At 35.9% G+C, this 17,682-nt stretch overlaps 1 protein-coding gene across 1 annotated transcript in view; it reads left to right on the forward strand.

Annotated features, from left to right (window-relative positions):
* The window catches only part of LOC128642117 (uncharacterized), a 120,582-nt gene that overhangs the window by 53,802 nt on the left and 49,098 nt on the right, over positions 1 to 17,682 (forward strand). The window contains exons 4-6 of the mRNA XM_053694790.1: positions 4,085 to 4,110; positions 13,836 to 13,907; positions 13,983 to 14,036. Coding sequence (XP_053550765.1) covers positions 4,085 to 4,110; positions 13,836 to 13,907; positions 13,983 to 14,036 — 152 coding nt within the window. The remainder of the gene's footprint in view (positions 1 to 4,084; positions 4,111 to 13,835; positions 13,908 to 13,982; positions 14,037 to 17,682) is intronic.

Below are 17,682 nucleotides of genomic sequence, written 5' to 3' on the forward strand. Positions count from 1 at the left end.
TAATTATTGAGTCTGCAAAAGGATTTAGAGTGGTGTAAAGATACATGTCTTCCCACCATGCAACAGATAGGTTGGCAAACGAGGGGGCAAACTTAGCCCCCATCGCCGTGCCACATACCTGTAAAAAATAAATGCCATCAAACATAAAGAAATTGTGTTTGAGTAAAAATTCCACGATTTCACAGAAAAAAATGATAAATTCAACAGAATATTGTGTCCTGGAGGTTAAGGCATATTGTAATGCCTTAATCCCCAAAGCATGTGGGATACTTGAATATAATGCTGTAGCATCAACAGTTACCCAACTGAAACCTTTGCACCACCTGGTATTTTCAAGATAGCTAATGAGGTGTGTTGAATCCCTCAAATAGCTGTTCAAATCCTGAACAAGGGGCTGCAGAATTGAGTCCACCCATTCAGACAATGGCTCAAACATTGAGCCAATCCCCGAGATGATGGGTCTCCCCGGGGGACATTGAATATCTTTGTGTGTTTTAGGCACATGATGAAATATAGGGGTGATTGGGTGTGTGGGAATCAATGACTCTGCTTGTTCTTCTGAAAAGATATTTAGTGCAATGCCTTGTTCAATTAAATGGCGTAGCTTAGATTTAAATACAGTAGTGGGGTTACTCTCTAGTCTTCTGTACGTGTTGGCATCAGCCAGTTGGCGTTTTGCTTCCTCAATGTAGTAGTCCTTATCAAGGACCACTACATTGCCACCCTTATCTGACGCCCTGATAACTATGTTATCATTTGTTTGTAATTTTTGAAGGGCTATTTGTTCAGCTCTTGTAAGATTAGAATGTACTATACGTTGTCTAGCAGTGGTCTCTAATTCTAGTAATTCTTTCTGTACCTTTTTCTGAAAAAGATTGATTGCATGACCCCTAGCAAAAAATGCTCTTTCCTCTTGCATTTGCATATGTCTCCCTCTCCCTCCTCTTTAGTGCTTAGGTTTTTTAAGTACTGTCTTTTTAAATTGTACATAGCATACTATTGGGTATCGCCCCTTTAAAAGGAAGGGGCCATACCTTGAACACCTGTCCTATGATTAAGTGCCGTGTTTGGCACGAAACATGTTAGGAAGTTCTGTCTGCCTAGCCTGCTTGTACCTTGTTTTTAAACTGAACTAATAAATTTTGGATTTTTATTATAACCGCCAGTGCAGCTGATTACCTTTTTTCCTTTGTACTTTTGCGGCGGAACCGGCCGCATTTTCGGCTTGCACCCCCTGTGGCTCTACACCTATTGCCTTCCCCCTGTGACTTCCGGTGGCGTCTACAGCCAGCAACGGACTGGAGCGGCAGTTTTCTATGGATTTAATTGTAATCATGTGGCATCAATTTCGTGTCTTGTGCATTTGTAATTATGATTGTTTTAGCCTCAAGAATTGTGTAAAATAGTATGTTATTGAATTTCCTTGTGTGACTGTTTCCTTTTAAAAAGAAAAGAATCACAAAACAGAAATAACAGAAATATGTATCAATATTTACTCTGTAGGGGAATATATTGGCTGATAAAATTAACACATTATGGGGCCCATTTATCAAGCTCGCCAGAAATACCGGTTATGAAGCAGCGGTCTAAAGACCGCTGCCCCATAACCTGTCCGCCTGCTATGAGGAGGCGGACAGACATCACCGCAAATCAACCCAATCCAATACGATTGGGTTGATTGACACCCCCTGCTAGCAGCCGATTCACAAGAGCTGCTGGTGCAATGCTGAATGCGGAGAGCGTATTGCTCTCCGCATTCAGCGATGTCTGTCGGACATGATCCGCTGATCGGATCATGTCCGACAGACAGATGATAAATAGGCCCCTATGGGTCAGATTACAAGTGGAGCGGTATTTAACACTTCCACTCACACACTAACTCCGCTAGAAGTAAGCTTTTTGCGTGTGGCAGGTAGCGCTCTTATTGCAAGTTGAAAGTAAAACGTTTTTGCTTGTGTGCTAACCGAAAGTTAGAATATTGTGACCGCCTTAACGTATTACCCCATATAAGTTAATGGAGCAAAAAAAGTGAAAAAAAACTCCCTACTCAAGCACAAACCCGATAACATATTCTCAAGTGCATTAACGAAACATAAAAATATAAATATTTCACATTCCAATGTTCTTTTCATAGCAGAATAGGTTCTATATATATATATATATATATATATATATATATATATATATATATATATATATATATATATATATATGATGGTATTTTGGTACAATATATATCTATCTATATATATATATACATATATATATATATATATATATATATATAAAATGATCAAATAGCAGAGTATTGCAGTATGCAGTGATACCTTTTTAATTGGACTAACATAATATTTCAAAGACAAGCTTTCGAGAGTTTTCCTCTCTTCCTCAGGTCTGAAGCAAATATATATACATACATGATTATATATAGGTATAGATATATAAGGATATAAAGGAATATCTATTTATAAATACATATAACATATTCTGCTATGTGAAGAACATTGGTATGTGAAATATTTACAGTAACTACATAGTATAACACTTTTTTTTATAAAAGAATATTGCATAAATATGATTTACCATGTTTTCATCTACTTGACTGCTCCAATGCTTATCCCTTTGACTGCCTTTTTTCCTCGAGCCCTTATAACTTTTTTGTTACTGATTTTTATTAAATGATGTTCGTATGAGTGTAACTGTACTTTTCAGTGTATTTTTTGATGCATTTTGTGACCATTTTTTGTTTTGCGAAACAGTTAACCAGAGCTGTGAGGTTGCTCTATCCCAACATGAATTAACTTCAATTGCGCTCAAGCGATCGCATTTACTTTAAAATTAAAATATGAGCGCTACATCTGACACGTGCAAACAGCCGCAAGAACCCAATATTGCTTGTGAGCAACTGGTAGCGCAACACTTGTAAACTAGCCCTTTATCTTAATAAAATGAAGAGCATTTTCAGACAAGATTTAAATGATTTCCCTGCCTGAGTGCAGGTGATGTTGTTACAGCGGGCGATGAGCTGAGCAGCCCAAGAAGGGAAATACTTAAAGCTACACTGAACCCAAATTTTTTCTTTTGTAATTCAGATAGAACATGCAATTGTAAGCAACTTTCTAATTTACTCCTATTATCAATGTTTCTTCATTCTCTTGCTATCTTTATATGAAAAATAAGGCATCTAAGCTTTTTTCTTGGTTCAGTACTCTGGATAGCAATTTTTGATTGGTGGATGAATTTATCCACCAATCAGCAAGGACAACCTAGGTTGTTCACCAAAAATGGGCCGACATCTAAACTTACATTCTTGCATTTCAAATAAAGATACCAAGAGAATAAAGAACATTTGATAATAGGAGTAAATTAGAAAGTTGCTTAAAATTTCATGCTCTATCTGAATCATGAAAGAAAAAATTTGCGTTCAGTGTCCCTTTAATATATGTTCTTGAGGGCTGGAACTGAGAATCCCTGACCCAGACAGCTTTGTCTCCCCCTAAACCAGTGGTGTATGGATTTATTTATAACTAGGAAAGAGAAATCATTTTGTTTACTTCCTTTTACCTTTTTTTAAACTGATGTAAAATATCTTATTAACGTTTTATATTAAGGGTCTTGTAGCCTAAGTTAATATCAGCCAGTTATACTATTTTAACTATGTGATATACAAAGCGATAACAGACAACAGAGGTGATTTGTTTCTTTTTAAATGAGAGGATGGTATCTCTTTAGGTTATTTGAATTTTATACCCCCAGGAGTCATTGCCTCACTTAGTACCAACACCGGACACCCATAGTATTGCTGCATTGTCTTTGTAATCACATTATTTCACATTTTATATATATCATTTTTTGCTTGAAACTTTCAAATATTGTTTATGTGTAAAAGTTAAACTGATTTATTTAAAATCTAACAAGTGTATGTGTTTGTTCTTATTGGTCAGTTTACGATAAGCAGAACTCACATCACTATTGGTAGCTATAATTTATTTTAAATCTCATTTTCCAAAAGATATTTATTTAAGGGTAAACATTTAAACATAATCATCTTTAATAACATCTTGTTTTATGTTTATTTTTACAGATCGTTCAATAGATTGGTTGCTTGCTGTAAGTATTTATATGTGGTTATTCTGCCCCTGTATCATAAACACAAGAAACACCACACACACAACCTCCATAATACACAGCAGGTGTTTAACATAGGAGATTTATATTTACCTGTCAGCTATGTAACTTTTAAAATGTCATGGGCTCTTAAAGGTCCCTAGGACCTCCACTGAAGCAGTCTAGTAAGACATGTGACCCTTATTTAATATCATGCACGTGCATGACCAGGTGGCTATCATATAATCAGCATGGTACCTGATGGAGCTAAATGCGTAACAAGTGAAATCTTGGAGGTAGGAAAGCCCCTCTCTTAACTCTCACAAGAGATATTGTTTCCTACCATCCAAATAGGGAGTTTAATCTCTTTACAAGAGATATTGTTTCCTACCATCCAAATAGGGAGTTTAATCTCCTCATAGCATAAAGTGGTCACCTGTCAGTAAAAGTAATAAACAGCAGCATTAAATGGACACTAAAACTAAAATGATTCAGACAGAGCAGCAATTTTTTACAACTTTCCACATTACTTCCTGTGACGTACAACCTCTCCTGATCAGACTGCGCAGGCAAAGCTGTGACTGAGATGAATGGGTTAACAAAACACTTTCTAAACTATTTTATCTCCAGAAAGTACAAAAACAACTTTTATCATCACCCTCTATCTGCATCTATAACTGCAAATGCTGCTACCACAAATGAGTCATTTATCCCCAAATACACAGATTAAAACCCAAAAACCCAGTTAATATTACTAGCCTCTTTAAGTAACGTGGTTCAAATATTAGACAAAGGATTATTTATTGAAAGAAAATGAATAGGTACATTTATATAAAAAGGAGAAATAACAGAAACCTGTAACTTTAACCATAATCTTATAGTCTTCTGTTTCCAGGGAAATGGAATTAGGAAATGGCCAGATACACTGTTATGCACAGTTTCCAATGTAAAATGACAAACTTATATTGTTGCAATCAAAGTTATATACTCTTCTCTGATATCAGATATCTTGACCAAACCTCCTTCTTGAGTGGGCCCAGTAAGTACCCAAAACTCTCCCTTATGACCTGTCATAAAGCTCTGAATCCCTGGCTGAAGTTATAGAACACCTTATAACTTCTGTTATGTACATCTAGTTCATATACGCAGATAGAAAATCCCTCTGTGATGTCATGAGGATTATTTTGATAAAAACATGTCCAGAAGAAGAGGTGTCTGAAAGGCCTAATATTCATAAAAGATTATTCTGATTTTATCCAAACAATAACCCTTAATTGACCTCAGGCCAGTGCCTGGATATAGACAGTGTGTTTTATCACACTCTGTGTTTACCGGTTGGGGCAATAAAATGACTCAAGCTTACAAACGATTTATGATGGAGTTCTGGTTTATCTAAGAAAAGAACCCCACAATAACAGTTCTTTCTAAAAAAAAAAAAAAAAAAATTATTAAGCACATAAGCTAAAACGTTAACCCCTTACAATTAAAATCATGAGACCTTATTGGCACTTTCATTATCAAAGTATTCCCAGTCTTTTTCTATACACACTTTCTGAGGCACCAGCTACTACTGAGCATGTGCAAGACTTTAAGGTGTATATGTATATGGATTTGTTATTGACTGATGGCTATCACATGATACAGTTATATACACACTTGCTGAGGCACCAGCTACTACTGAGCATGTGCAAGTGTTCACAGTGTATAGGTATATGGATTTGTAATTGGGTGATGGCTATCACATGATAGAGGGGGTAAGGAAAATGGAAGTAACTGAAATTTGTCAGAAAAAAAATCTGCTGCTCATTAGAAATTCAGACTAAGGTCCAAATCATCAAAAGCGCTCTGCTCAGGCGAGATAATCTAAAATGTCCCTCAACGAATTTTAGAAACACAAACTTACCTGAGAGGTGTTTATCTCACTATGGGCTAGACTACAAGTGGTTTATTACGGGTGTTTGTGTGTGTTAGCAGTAGTTAGTAGTAGCGTGTGTAGGTTTTTCTTCTGCGCTCTCCATTGCCCTCTATGGAGAGAATATGTTAAAGCAGTTGCAATATTTCAAAGTCCTTTGGTTAGCGTGCATTGGGTTTCGTTCACACGAAAAAGTTTTACTTCCAACTTGTAATGCTAGCGCAATCCAAAGTGCATTAAAGGATTACTTCTAGTGAACTTTGCTCTCGAGCAGGAGCGCCCCTTGTAATCTAGCCCATATTCTCAACAAGGGTCTGAAATAGTCTAGCAGCTAAAGGATGAAATACTTTTATTGGTAAATAATGGCAAAAAGAAATTCATGTAGAAAATTACTGTTGTAATTTAATTTTTTATTGTATGCTTAGTTTAAAAGTACAACAACCTATGAGTGTGTTCCTTTTGTGTTGCTAAGAATAGGTATAAACAACTTGTAAAGTTATTGCTTAAAAAAGCTCTTGTGATGTAAACACTATAGGATTTTATAAAACACTCGCATGGATCCAGCTGATAAGATTTAAATTAAAGCACATACTGCAGTATAATATGGAAGTCTGCCTCTGTCATTCTGCTGACAAATCTCAGCAAGTATAGCATGAAAGAGATACTTTATTCACAACAGGAACATGAGTTTTATTTAAAAAAAACTAAACTAAATTACAATATAAAATACTCTTCTTTAGATCACACAAAGAAAAAAGTTGATCACAATGTCCCTTTAAGTAATTTAAGATTGTAAAGATATAGGGGTAGATTTATTTAAAGTCGAGCACACATGATTTGCTGTAGCGAATCGTGTCTGCTCAACCTCACTAAATACTGACAGCACACGCTGTCTGCATTTAACATTGCACAGGCATTTCTAGTGAAATTTTATACACTAAACTAAAAGAGAGAAAGTTACACCAAAATATGGTGTAACACAAAAGACCAGGATATCATGCAAACACTTTATAATATCAAAAAAATAATACAAATGGATATCCAAAAACTGTGCAATTTATTTAAACATAATTCCATATACTACAAAAGCCACTAGATGAGTAGTGAGCTTATGAAATATGAAATACAGTAATAAAATACTAAAAAACTGACACACACACAAAGGACAAACAGACAAATCACATGGGCCCCACACGCAGTTCCTAAATATAACCTAAGCTGGCTGTAATCAGTCCAGTATGTCAAACTGAAAGTTCAAAGGCAAACTTCATGCACATGTAGATGAAATGAATGTGAATTAAACACATAAATTATATCCAATGAATGAAGGATGACGGTAGACCACTATATGCAGTGTGGAAATATGGATGATAGATGAATAAACAATGTAGGATAATGATGATAACAGATTGCCCAGCTTGCTTAGGTAAATATATCAGGCTTGCAAACATTCACAGCAACCAGTATAAGTGGCAATTCACAATCAGAAGTGTGCGGGGTAAGATGTGAGAAAGTTCTATTTTAGGGCGAGTGTCTTCCAATGCAAAACGAAACCATGAAAGTATACGGCAGTTCATACCACACTCACAGCCCTTTACAAACGATCACTCATGCGATCCTCTGAAATGTACTCACAACACCTCCACACTAAGAACATCGTCTCTCGGACCGGCAAATACTGGAAAGGTCCCACTGGTAATTGCTGCCACTCAAACAGATAGTGGGGGGATCCCACGGACTAAAGCGCTGCTCCCCAACGCGTCCTGTTGCGCGTTTTGCTCCTGACTTGCAGCACGGAGCTTCTTCCGGGATATGACGTAACACGTCTCAAAGTCTCTTTTTATTGGTAGGAGGCGATTTGTCAAGAGTTCCATCACTCTGTCTTAAAGCGGCCCATCAGGTGCTTATAAACCTTAAAGGGGAAATGTCGGGACTGAACTCAGCCTAATCTACCAATCCATACAAAACAGACTAACAGAAACACGAGGACAAACATATATTCAAAATTATACATTATGCACAAAGCTACTTAAGTAAAAATACATTACTTTTATTTACCATACCGGTTATTGTTGGATAGGCTCAACATAATATGCTTCATATATAGATTAACATTGTGTGTGTTTAGACTATAAATCCAAATACATTATTTAGACAAAATAAATGAATATCCAAATAGTTTTATTACAATCATATTAGAATTTTAAATTCAATGTCGTGCATGAGGAACTGGGTTGGCGCACTGGGGTGATTCAAGTCACTGAAGGCAGGAAAGATGCACAGCTGATGCATAGATAAATTATTTTATTTAATTTATTGGGCGAAAGGATACAAATTCAAGTTTTTCATTTAAACCCCTGGGGGACAATGTTTTAAGATGGTATATCCACCGTGTTTCTTTTTGAAGAAGTGTAGTATCAATATTTCCACCCCTTCTATGTGGATTTACTTTTTCAATACCAATAAATTCCAAGCCATCTAGCCTGGAATTATGGTATTTAGCAAAATACCTGGCAATTGGACTATCTATATCCACATTTTTGATATCATCACGATGTTCATAGATTCTTGTCCTCAATTCCCTATAGGTTTTCCCTATATAGAAACAGAGACACGTACATGATAGTAAGTAAATGATACCAGTACTGGAGCAATTGATAAATTATCTAATCTGATACTTTCTACCAGTACTAGTTTCAAAAGTTTTTGTACGTTTAACAAATGTACATGCTGCACAATGACCGCAGGGAGAGCAACCCACTATAGTTTGTGAGTGACTTAACAGCCAATTCTTTGGTGTTGCCTTAACAAATTCACTTTTAACTAAAAGATCCTTCAAATTGCTCGCTCTCCGTGCGGTCATTGATGGATATACTTCAATACAGCCAGACAGGTCCTCATCTTGAGCTAACAAATGCCAATTGTTATTTAGAATCATTCATAATTTCTCCCAATGGGAATTATATTTGGTTATAAACCGTACTTTATTGTCAACTAGATGTTGAACCCTCTGTCCATAAAGAAGATTAGATCTGTCTTGTGTTGAAGCACGATATTTTGCTTTCTTTAGAGTCCTTTTTGAATACCCTCTTTGTAGAAATCTTTGTGTCATTTCTGATGTTTGGTTATTAAACGTATGTGTGTCTGAGCATGTCCTGCGTAGGCGTAAAAATTGCCCATATGGAATACCTTTCTTCAGATTGTTGGGGTGATGACTGCTCCCTAATAAAATGCTATTTGAAGCAGTAGGTTTCCTGTATACATCTCTATGGATCTGGTTTCCTTTCTTACTTATAAGTAAATCAAGAAAACTAATGCTAGAATAGCTACTTGTACAGGATAGAAAAATGTTAAAAGCATTCTCATTAAGGATTGTTACAAATTCATTGAGTTTTTCCACTGTCCCTTCCCACAAAATTAGTATGTTGTCCATGTTGAATTCATAGGGTCACATGTGCCTCCACCCATGTGGCCAGATCTCCAAACACAACCTGGTTCTCCCAGAACCCCAGGTGTAGGCAGGCATAGGTGGGGGCACATGTGGCCCCCATGGCAGTACCACGCAATTGTCTGTAATATTTTCCGTTGAACATAAATATGTTGTTTTTAAGTACAAAATCCAAAAGTTGAACTACAAAGTTAGTATGCATATTAAATTCCATACCTCTTGATTTTAAGAAGTTTTCATATGCTTGAATCCCTACATTATGGGGGATTGAGGAATATAGTGATTCTACATCCAATGATACAAAGAGCATTTTTTCTGAGATAGTAATCCCGTCTAATTTCCTAATTACATCTATTGAATCTTTGGTGAATGTTCTTAATTCAGGTAAGAAGGGCTTCAAGAAACAATCTACTTATTGACTAATGCCCTCTGTAGGGCCCCCTATACCCGATATAATTGGGCGTCCAGGGGGTTTAGTTGCAGATTTATGCAGCTTCGGTATCCAGTAGAAAACTGCCACTTTTGGTTTATCTCTATACAGAAAGCCTTGCTCTTGACTATTGATGAGACCATTTCATCTAGCATCGTTAAGCAAAAATAACAATTCATTGTGGGATTTTTGGAAGGTATCATGTGTTACATTTTGATATTGCTCAACATCTCCCAATTGTCTATTAGCCTCCTCTATATAGTATCGTTGATTAAGAATGACTACATTACCACCTTTATCCGCCGGTTTTATCACCAGCTCATTATGTCTCATCAAATCATCTAAAGCAATGCGCTCTGTATAGGTCAAATTATCATTAGTTATTCCAGTAAGTTGGATTTGTTCAAGCTCTACAGTTACATTTTTCACAAACGTAGCTATGCTGGGTATAGATGAAAAGCTTGGCATATATGTAGATTTTCTCTTGAAGCCCGTCTTAGGTTTAATCTCTGTCTTAACGCTGTTATCTTGATCAATCAAAAGTGACTCAAGTGTATTCATTGCCTCTCTTTCTTTTTGGTCAGTTAAATCAATTGTAGTCCTAGGTCTCATAATTTTTTGAAGTGCCAATTTACGAGCAAATAAATTAAGATCTTTAATAACTTCAAAAGTATCTAATCTAGCACTGGGACAGAAACTTAGCCCTTTTTCCAATAGTTTTATATGTTCAAGATTGAGGCTAAAATCAGACAGATTGACTATATTTGAGTTCCCTGAGGGTTGGTCACCTAAAATGGAGGTACTATTATCAATGCTATTTAATTGAAGCGTAGTCTGTTCCTGGTCATCATGTGATAACATCTGTTGTTGGTTTGTGCACTCCCACCTCCCCCTCTTCTGTTTCTTTGCAATCTTTGTGTCAATGAATTTGTAACAATCCTTAATGAGAATGCTTTTAACATTTTTCTAACCTGTACAAGTAGCTATTCTAGCATTAGTTTTCTTGATTTACTTATAAGTAAGAAAGGAAACCAGATCCATACAGAGATATACAGGAAACCTACTGCTTCAAATAGCATTTTATTAGGGAGCAGTCATCACCCCAACAATCTGAAGAAAGGTATTCCATATGGGCAATTTTTACGCCTATGCAGGACATGCTCAGACACACATACTTTTAATAAGCAAGCGTCAGAAATGACACAAAGATTTCTACAAAGAGTGTATTCAAAAAGGACTCTAAAGAAAGCAAAATATCGTGCTTCAACACAAGACATATCTAATCTTCTTTATGGACAGAGGGTTCAACATCTAGTTGACAATAAAGTACGGTTTATAACCAAATATAATTCCCATTGGGAGAAATTATGAATGATTCTAAATAACAATTGGCATTTGTTAGCTCAAGATGAGGACCTGTCTGGCTGTATTGAAGTATATCCATCAATGACCGCACGGAGAGCGAGCAATTTGAAGGATCTTTTAGTTAAAAGTGAATTCGTTAAGGCAACACCAAAGAATTGGCTGTTAAGTCACTCACAAACTATAGTGGGTTGCTCTCCCTGCGGTCATTGTGCAGCATGTACATTTGTTAAACGTACAAAAACTTTTGAAACTAGTACTGGTAGAAAGTATCAGATTAGATAATTTATCAATTGCTCCAGTACTGGTATCATTTACTTACTATCATGTACGTGTCCCTGTTTCTATATAGGGAAAACCTATAGGGAATTGAGGACAAGAATCTATGAACATCGTGATGATATCAAAAATGTGGATATAGATAGTCCAATTGCCAGGTATTTTGCTAAATACCATAATTCCAGGCTAGATGGCTTGGAATTTATTGGTATTGAAAAAGTAAATCCACATAGAAGGGGTGGAAATATTGATACTACACTTCTTCAAAAAGAAACACGGTGGATATACCATCTTAAAACATTGTCCCCCAGGGGTTTAAATGAAAAACTTGAATTTGTATCCTTTCGCCCAAGAAATTAAATAAAATAATTTATCTATGCATCAGCTGTGCATCTTTCCTGCCTTCAGTGACTTGAATCACCCCAGTGCGCCAACCCAGTTCCTCATGCACGACATTGAATTTAAAATTCTAATATGATTGTAATAAAACTATTTGGATATTCATTTATTTTGTCTAAATAATGTATTTGGATTTATAGTCTAAACACACACAATGTTAATCTATATATGAAGCATATTATGTTGAGCCTATCCAACAATAACCGGTATGGTAAATAAAAGTAATGTATTTTTACTTAAGTAGCTTTGTACATAATGTATAATTTTGAATATATGTTTGTCCTCGTGTTTCTGTTAGTCTGTTTTGTATGGATTGGTAGATTAGGCTGAGTTCAGTCCCGACATTTCCCCTTTAAGGTTTATAAGCACCTGATGGGCCGCTTTAAGACAGCGTGATGGAACTCTTGACAATTCGCCTCCTACCAATAAAAAAAGACGTTGAGACGTGTTACGTCATACCCCGGAAGAAGCTCCGTGCTGCAAGTCAGGAGTGAAACGCGCAACAGGACGCGTTGGGGAGCAGCGCTTTAGTCCATGGGATCCCCCCACTATCTGTTTGAGTGGCAGCAATTACCAGTGGGACCTTTCCAGTATTTTCCTGTCCGAGAGCCGATGTTCTTAGAGTGGAGGTGTTGTGTGTACATTTCAGAGGATCGCATGAGTGATCGGTTGTAAAGGGCTGTGAGTGTGGTATGAACTGCCGTATACTTTCATGGTTTCGTTTTGCATTGGAAGACACTCGCCCTAAAATAGAACTTTCTCACATCTTACCCCGCACACTTCTGATCGTGAATTGCCACTTATACTGGTTCCTGTGAATGTTTGCAAGCCTGATATATTTACCTAAGCAAGCTGGGCAATCTGTTATCATCATTATCATCCATTGTTTATTCATCTATCATCCATATTTCCACACTGCATATAGTGGTCTACCGTCATCCTTCATTCATTGGATATAATTTATGTGTTTCATTCACATTAATTTCATCTACATGTGCATGAAGTTTGCCTTTGAACTTTCAGTTTGACATACTTGACTGATTACAGCCAGCTTAGGTTATATTTAGGAACTGCGTGTGGGGCCCATGTGATTTGTCTGTTTGTCCTTTGTGTGTGTGTCAGTTTTTTAGTATTTTATTACTGTATTTCATATTTCATAAGCTCACTACTCATCTAGTGGCTTTTGTAGTATATGGAATTATGTTTAAATAAATTGCACAGTTTTTGGATATCCATTTGTATTATTTTTTTGATATTATAAAGTGTTTGCTTGATATCCTGGTCTTTTGTGTTACACCATATTTTGGTGTAACCTTCTCCCTTTTAGTTTAGTGTATATAATATACTTACCAGGCAGCAATACTTTTTGCTTAATCTAATTACTGAGTGTATTATCATCTTTTGTTTGTTTTGGTTGTATTTCTAGTGAAATGCTTGTGCAATGCCGACCCCTGCTTACTGGCGGCCAATCGGCCACTAGCAAGGGCGGTCAATCATCCCAGTCGGATCAGGATGATTTCAATCTGCCACCTAAAAGGTTGCGGACAAGTTAAGGAACAGCGGTCTTACGAACGCTGCTTCTTAACTTCCGTTTCAGACGAGCTGGAAACGATGGGGCTCCGAAGTAGCATCGGCTGCTTAATAAATGGGGCCCATACTGTTTATATATTTTAGAATATGACCTAAACATATTATTGATGATTGTGGAAATTTTTGTTTTTGTTTTTTTGCAGATTTTTAAATGGTTTGTGTTAGCTTTGAGTTTAAAGCTAACATTAAAAGCTGACTAGGTCCATATTATTATTATTATTATTATTATTATTATTATTAATATAAGGAAACTGCTAATTTTATCTTTCTTCCTTAATATTAATGATAAAACTTATTACATCCTGCAGGTTTTTCTGGTATTTTTGTGTGCTGGATGGACCTATATTATTCCATATGATGACATATACATTTTATTTCCTGTAAGTATACTCCATGTTACATAAATATAGATATAGCAAAGAAGACAACTAATATCTTACTCTTCTCTTTTGCAGATGTCTGGGATAATCATATTGAACGCTGGTGGATCATTTTTTATTCTTTATGCTGTAAGTTCAACCGATCCTGTGAGTATTTATTATTTAGCTATTATATACCTAAGCACATGTTTATAGATAAAATAATATAATAATAATGGTCAATATGTATTTGTAACTCACCAAAGTAAATCATTTAACTGAACACAGATGATGAAGACATTTTGGGGTGTTCGGCAGATGATGAAGACATTTTGGGGGTGTTTGACAGATGATTAAGACATTTAGGGGGGTTTGGCAGATGATTAAGACATTTTGGGGTGTTTGGCAGATGATTAAGACATTTAGGGGTGTTCGGCAGATGATGAAGACATTTTGGGGTGTTTGGCAGATGACGAAGACATTTTTGGGTGTTTGGCAGATGATGAAGACATTTTGGGGTGTTTGGCAGATGATTAAGACATTTAGGTCTGTTCGGCAGATGATTAAGACATTTTGGGGTGTTTGGCAGATGATTAAGACATTTAGGTCTGTTCGGCAGATGATTAAGACATTTTGGGGTGTTTGGCAGATGATTAAGACATTTAGGAATGTTTGGCAGATAGCAATTCCTGAATATTATCTGGTAGTGTCTTTGCGTTTCCCATATGAATATTATAATAGTTCTGCGGTTAATTTACCAAAAGTGTTCTCTGCATCGTCAGTGCAAGAGCCAAATGAACCAGATTAAAGGGGCATGAAACACAATGTTTCTCTTTCATGATTCAGATACAGCACGTGATTTTTATCAACTTTCTATTTACTTTTATGATCAAATATTTTCTTTGTATCCTTTGTTGAAAAGCAGGGATGTAAGCTCAGGAGCGTGCACGTGTCTCGAGCACTTTACGGAAGCAGTTTTGCAAGAATGTTATCCATTTGCAAGAGCACTAGATGGCAGCACTAGTGCTTCAGATGCCTACCTAGGTATCTTTTCACCAATGGATATAATGGGAACAAAGAAAATGTAATAATAGAATTAAATTGGAAATGTTTAAGTATTGTCTGCTCTGTCTGAACCACAAAAGAACATGTTTGGGTTTCATATCCCTTTAAGAGTAAACCAAATGTTGATTTCATGGGTTTTGTGATTCCATCACACTTGAAGGACCTGTATATTGATTGGTTCCTTTTAATAGTGAGTAGCGATGCTAAAAGATGAAGCATAGAATTTGTTCTACAGGGGCATTGTGGGTATAATGGTCACATGTGTTTGTTGGGTTATGGATTAATTAGTATAAAAGTGCTTATTATTCTTTTAGCTTTTTAGCATTTGAATCTGTTTGGTGACGTTGCTTCCTGATATCATCCAATGTCCAAAAACCCAAAATGGGAACAATGCATACATTTCAGAATGAATTATTTTTTAATGGGGAGTACAGTGCTGTACTCACTGTTATAAAATAAATTATTTTAAGATTTCATGTGATGCTGCTGTGTTGAATATTTGGAATTATGTTGAAAGTCTGTGCAGTGGTTTCCTCGGTGTGCTCGTTGTATTGACCGAGGTGCTGGATTTGCCTACATTTGAGACTGTCATTCATTATGGCGGGAATAATGTCATTGAATTTTTCCATGCGCTAAACTAATTTTACTTTAGAAAACATTTTGGGTTACTGGGTAACAAGTCGAAAAGTGTTGTCTGGGATTTATCAAGTCCTATCAGCCATAGATTTGAGTAAGTGAAAAGTGGCCCGTTTAAAGTGCTAGATTACAAGTACTGTTGCGATCTAGCGAAAAAGGGGTTTATCACGGATGTTTGCGCACGTCTGAAGTAACGCGCATATTACAAGTTGAAAGTAAACACCCTCACTCGAATGCATTTGAATTTACCGCACGTCGCAATAGCGTAACTTCCAAGCTCTGGTTAACTGTTACGTTGGACTAAAAAGATGCACAAACACATCAAAAATACATTTACACTCATAAAACACTATTCAATAAATAATTAGAAGGGCTCAAAGATATTAGGTCTCAGGTGTTAAAAAAAGGGCTGCAAAAGGCTTTAACATATAAAGTCTATTCTACTTAGTTGTCCCGGACACAGCACTTTCAAGCTGTATACATCACAACACTTAGCCCTTACCTTATCCCACATCCTTGTCTGTTTTTTTATATTTAACATATAGATACATACATATAAATGTCTAAAGATGTATATGTATGTATGTACAGTATGTATATATATATATATATATATATTTGTTTGTGTGTGTGTATACATATGTATTTATAGACATATATATATATATATATATATATATATATATATATATATTTGTTTGTGTGTGTGTATACATATGTATTTATAGACATATATATATATACACATATAAAACACATAAATACATATGTATACATATGTATTTATAGACACATATATATATATACACATATAAAACACATAAATACATATGTATACATATACAGACAAACAGATACGTGCATTGGAGCCCTTTGCAGTCAAGTAGCTAAAAACATGAAAAATCATTCATGCAATATTTATATTTAATAAAATGTTTAACTATGTATTTAATGTAAATATTTCACATTTCATAGTTCTTCACATACGAAAATATGTTCTAAGAATTTTTAAATAGATATATCTGTGTATATCTATGCCTATATATAATCATATAGGTATATACATATAGATATATTTTACCAAAAAAACATTGGATATATCAAGACATACTGTATGTATAAATAAATAGAACATATTCTTCTATGTGAAGAACATTGGAATGTGAAATATTCATATTTTCATGTCCGGTTAGCGCATATGAGAGTATGCAATTAGGTTTGCGTGACTTGTTGGGTGTTTTTTCCCAATTTTCGTGCTCTATTAAAGTCTATTGGGGAATTCATTAATGCAGTGGCAAAATTCTATTTTCAGCTTTTTGTGCGTGTCGGGTAATGCGCAACCAAAAACGTTTTACTTTCAACTTGTAATACGAGCGCTACCCAATGTGTGGAAAAACGCTTACTGCTCAAGTTAGTGAGCAAGTGGGAGTGATAAATAGCACTCCAATCATAATCTTGCCCAATGTATCATTAAAGGGACATGAAACCCAACATTGCATGCAATTTTAAACAGCTTTCTAATTTATTTCTATTATCTATTTTTTGTTCTCTTGGTATCCTTTGTTGATGGAGCATCAATGGGCTAACTGAAAGTCAATGACAAGAGGCAGATATGTGTAGCAACCTGCTTTATATGAGTCATGAATGAATATTGTTGGGCTTCATGTGCTTTTAAGCATAAGGAATTTGGATTTTAATCAGAAAAACAGGACTGGCACATTTATGGAATTCTCTGCCTTGCTACACAAGACCCACTGGTAACTTTCATACACTCCCTAAAGACTACTGCTCAGTGATGCATTCAATTTATACTAAACACTTCTTACCCCAGTTCCTCTCCTTCTATCTGCAGTGCCCCTTGCACCCTTTAGTGTATAAGCTCACAAGCCCAGCTTTCCTCTAACCCATTCAAGGTGATTTACACCATCTGACAACTCGTGGGCACAGCCTTCTGCCCATTGACCTGGTCTATTACTGCCTCTTATACATATTATATTATATATTTATAGCGCTGCAGAATCTGTTGGCACTCTACAAATAAATAATAATAATCTGCAGCTAGCTCCCAGTAGTGCATTGCTGCTGCTGAGATATC

Source organism: Bombina bombina, chromosome 11 (assembly GCF_027579735.1).
Source record: "Bombina bombina isolate aBomBom1 chromosome 11, aBomBom1.pri, whole genome shotgun sequence".
NCBI classification, from domain to species: domain Eukaryota; kingdom Metazoa; phylum Chordata; class Amphibia; order Anura; family Bombinatoridae; genus Bombina; species Bombina bombina.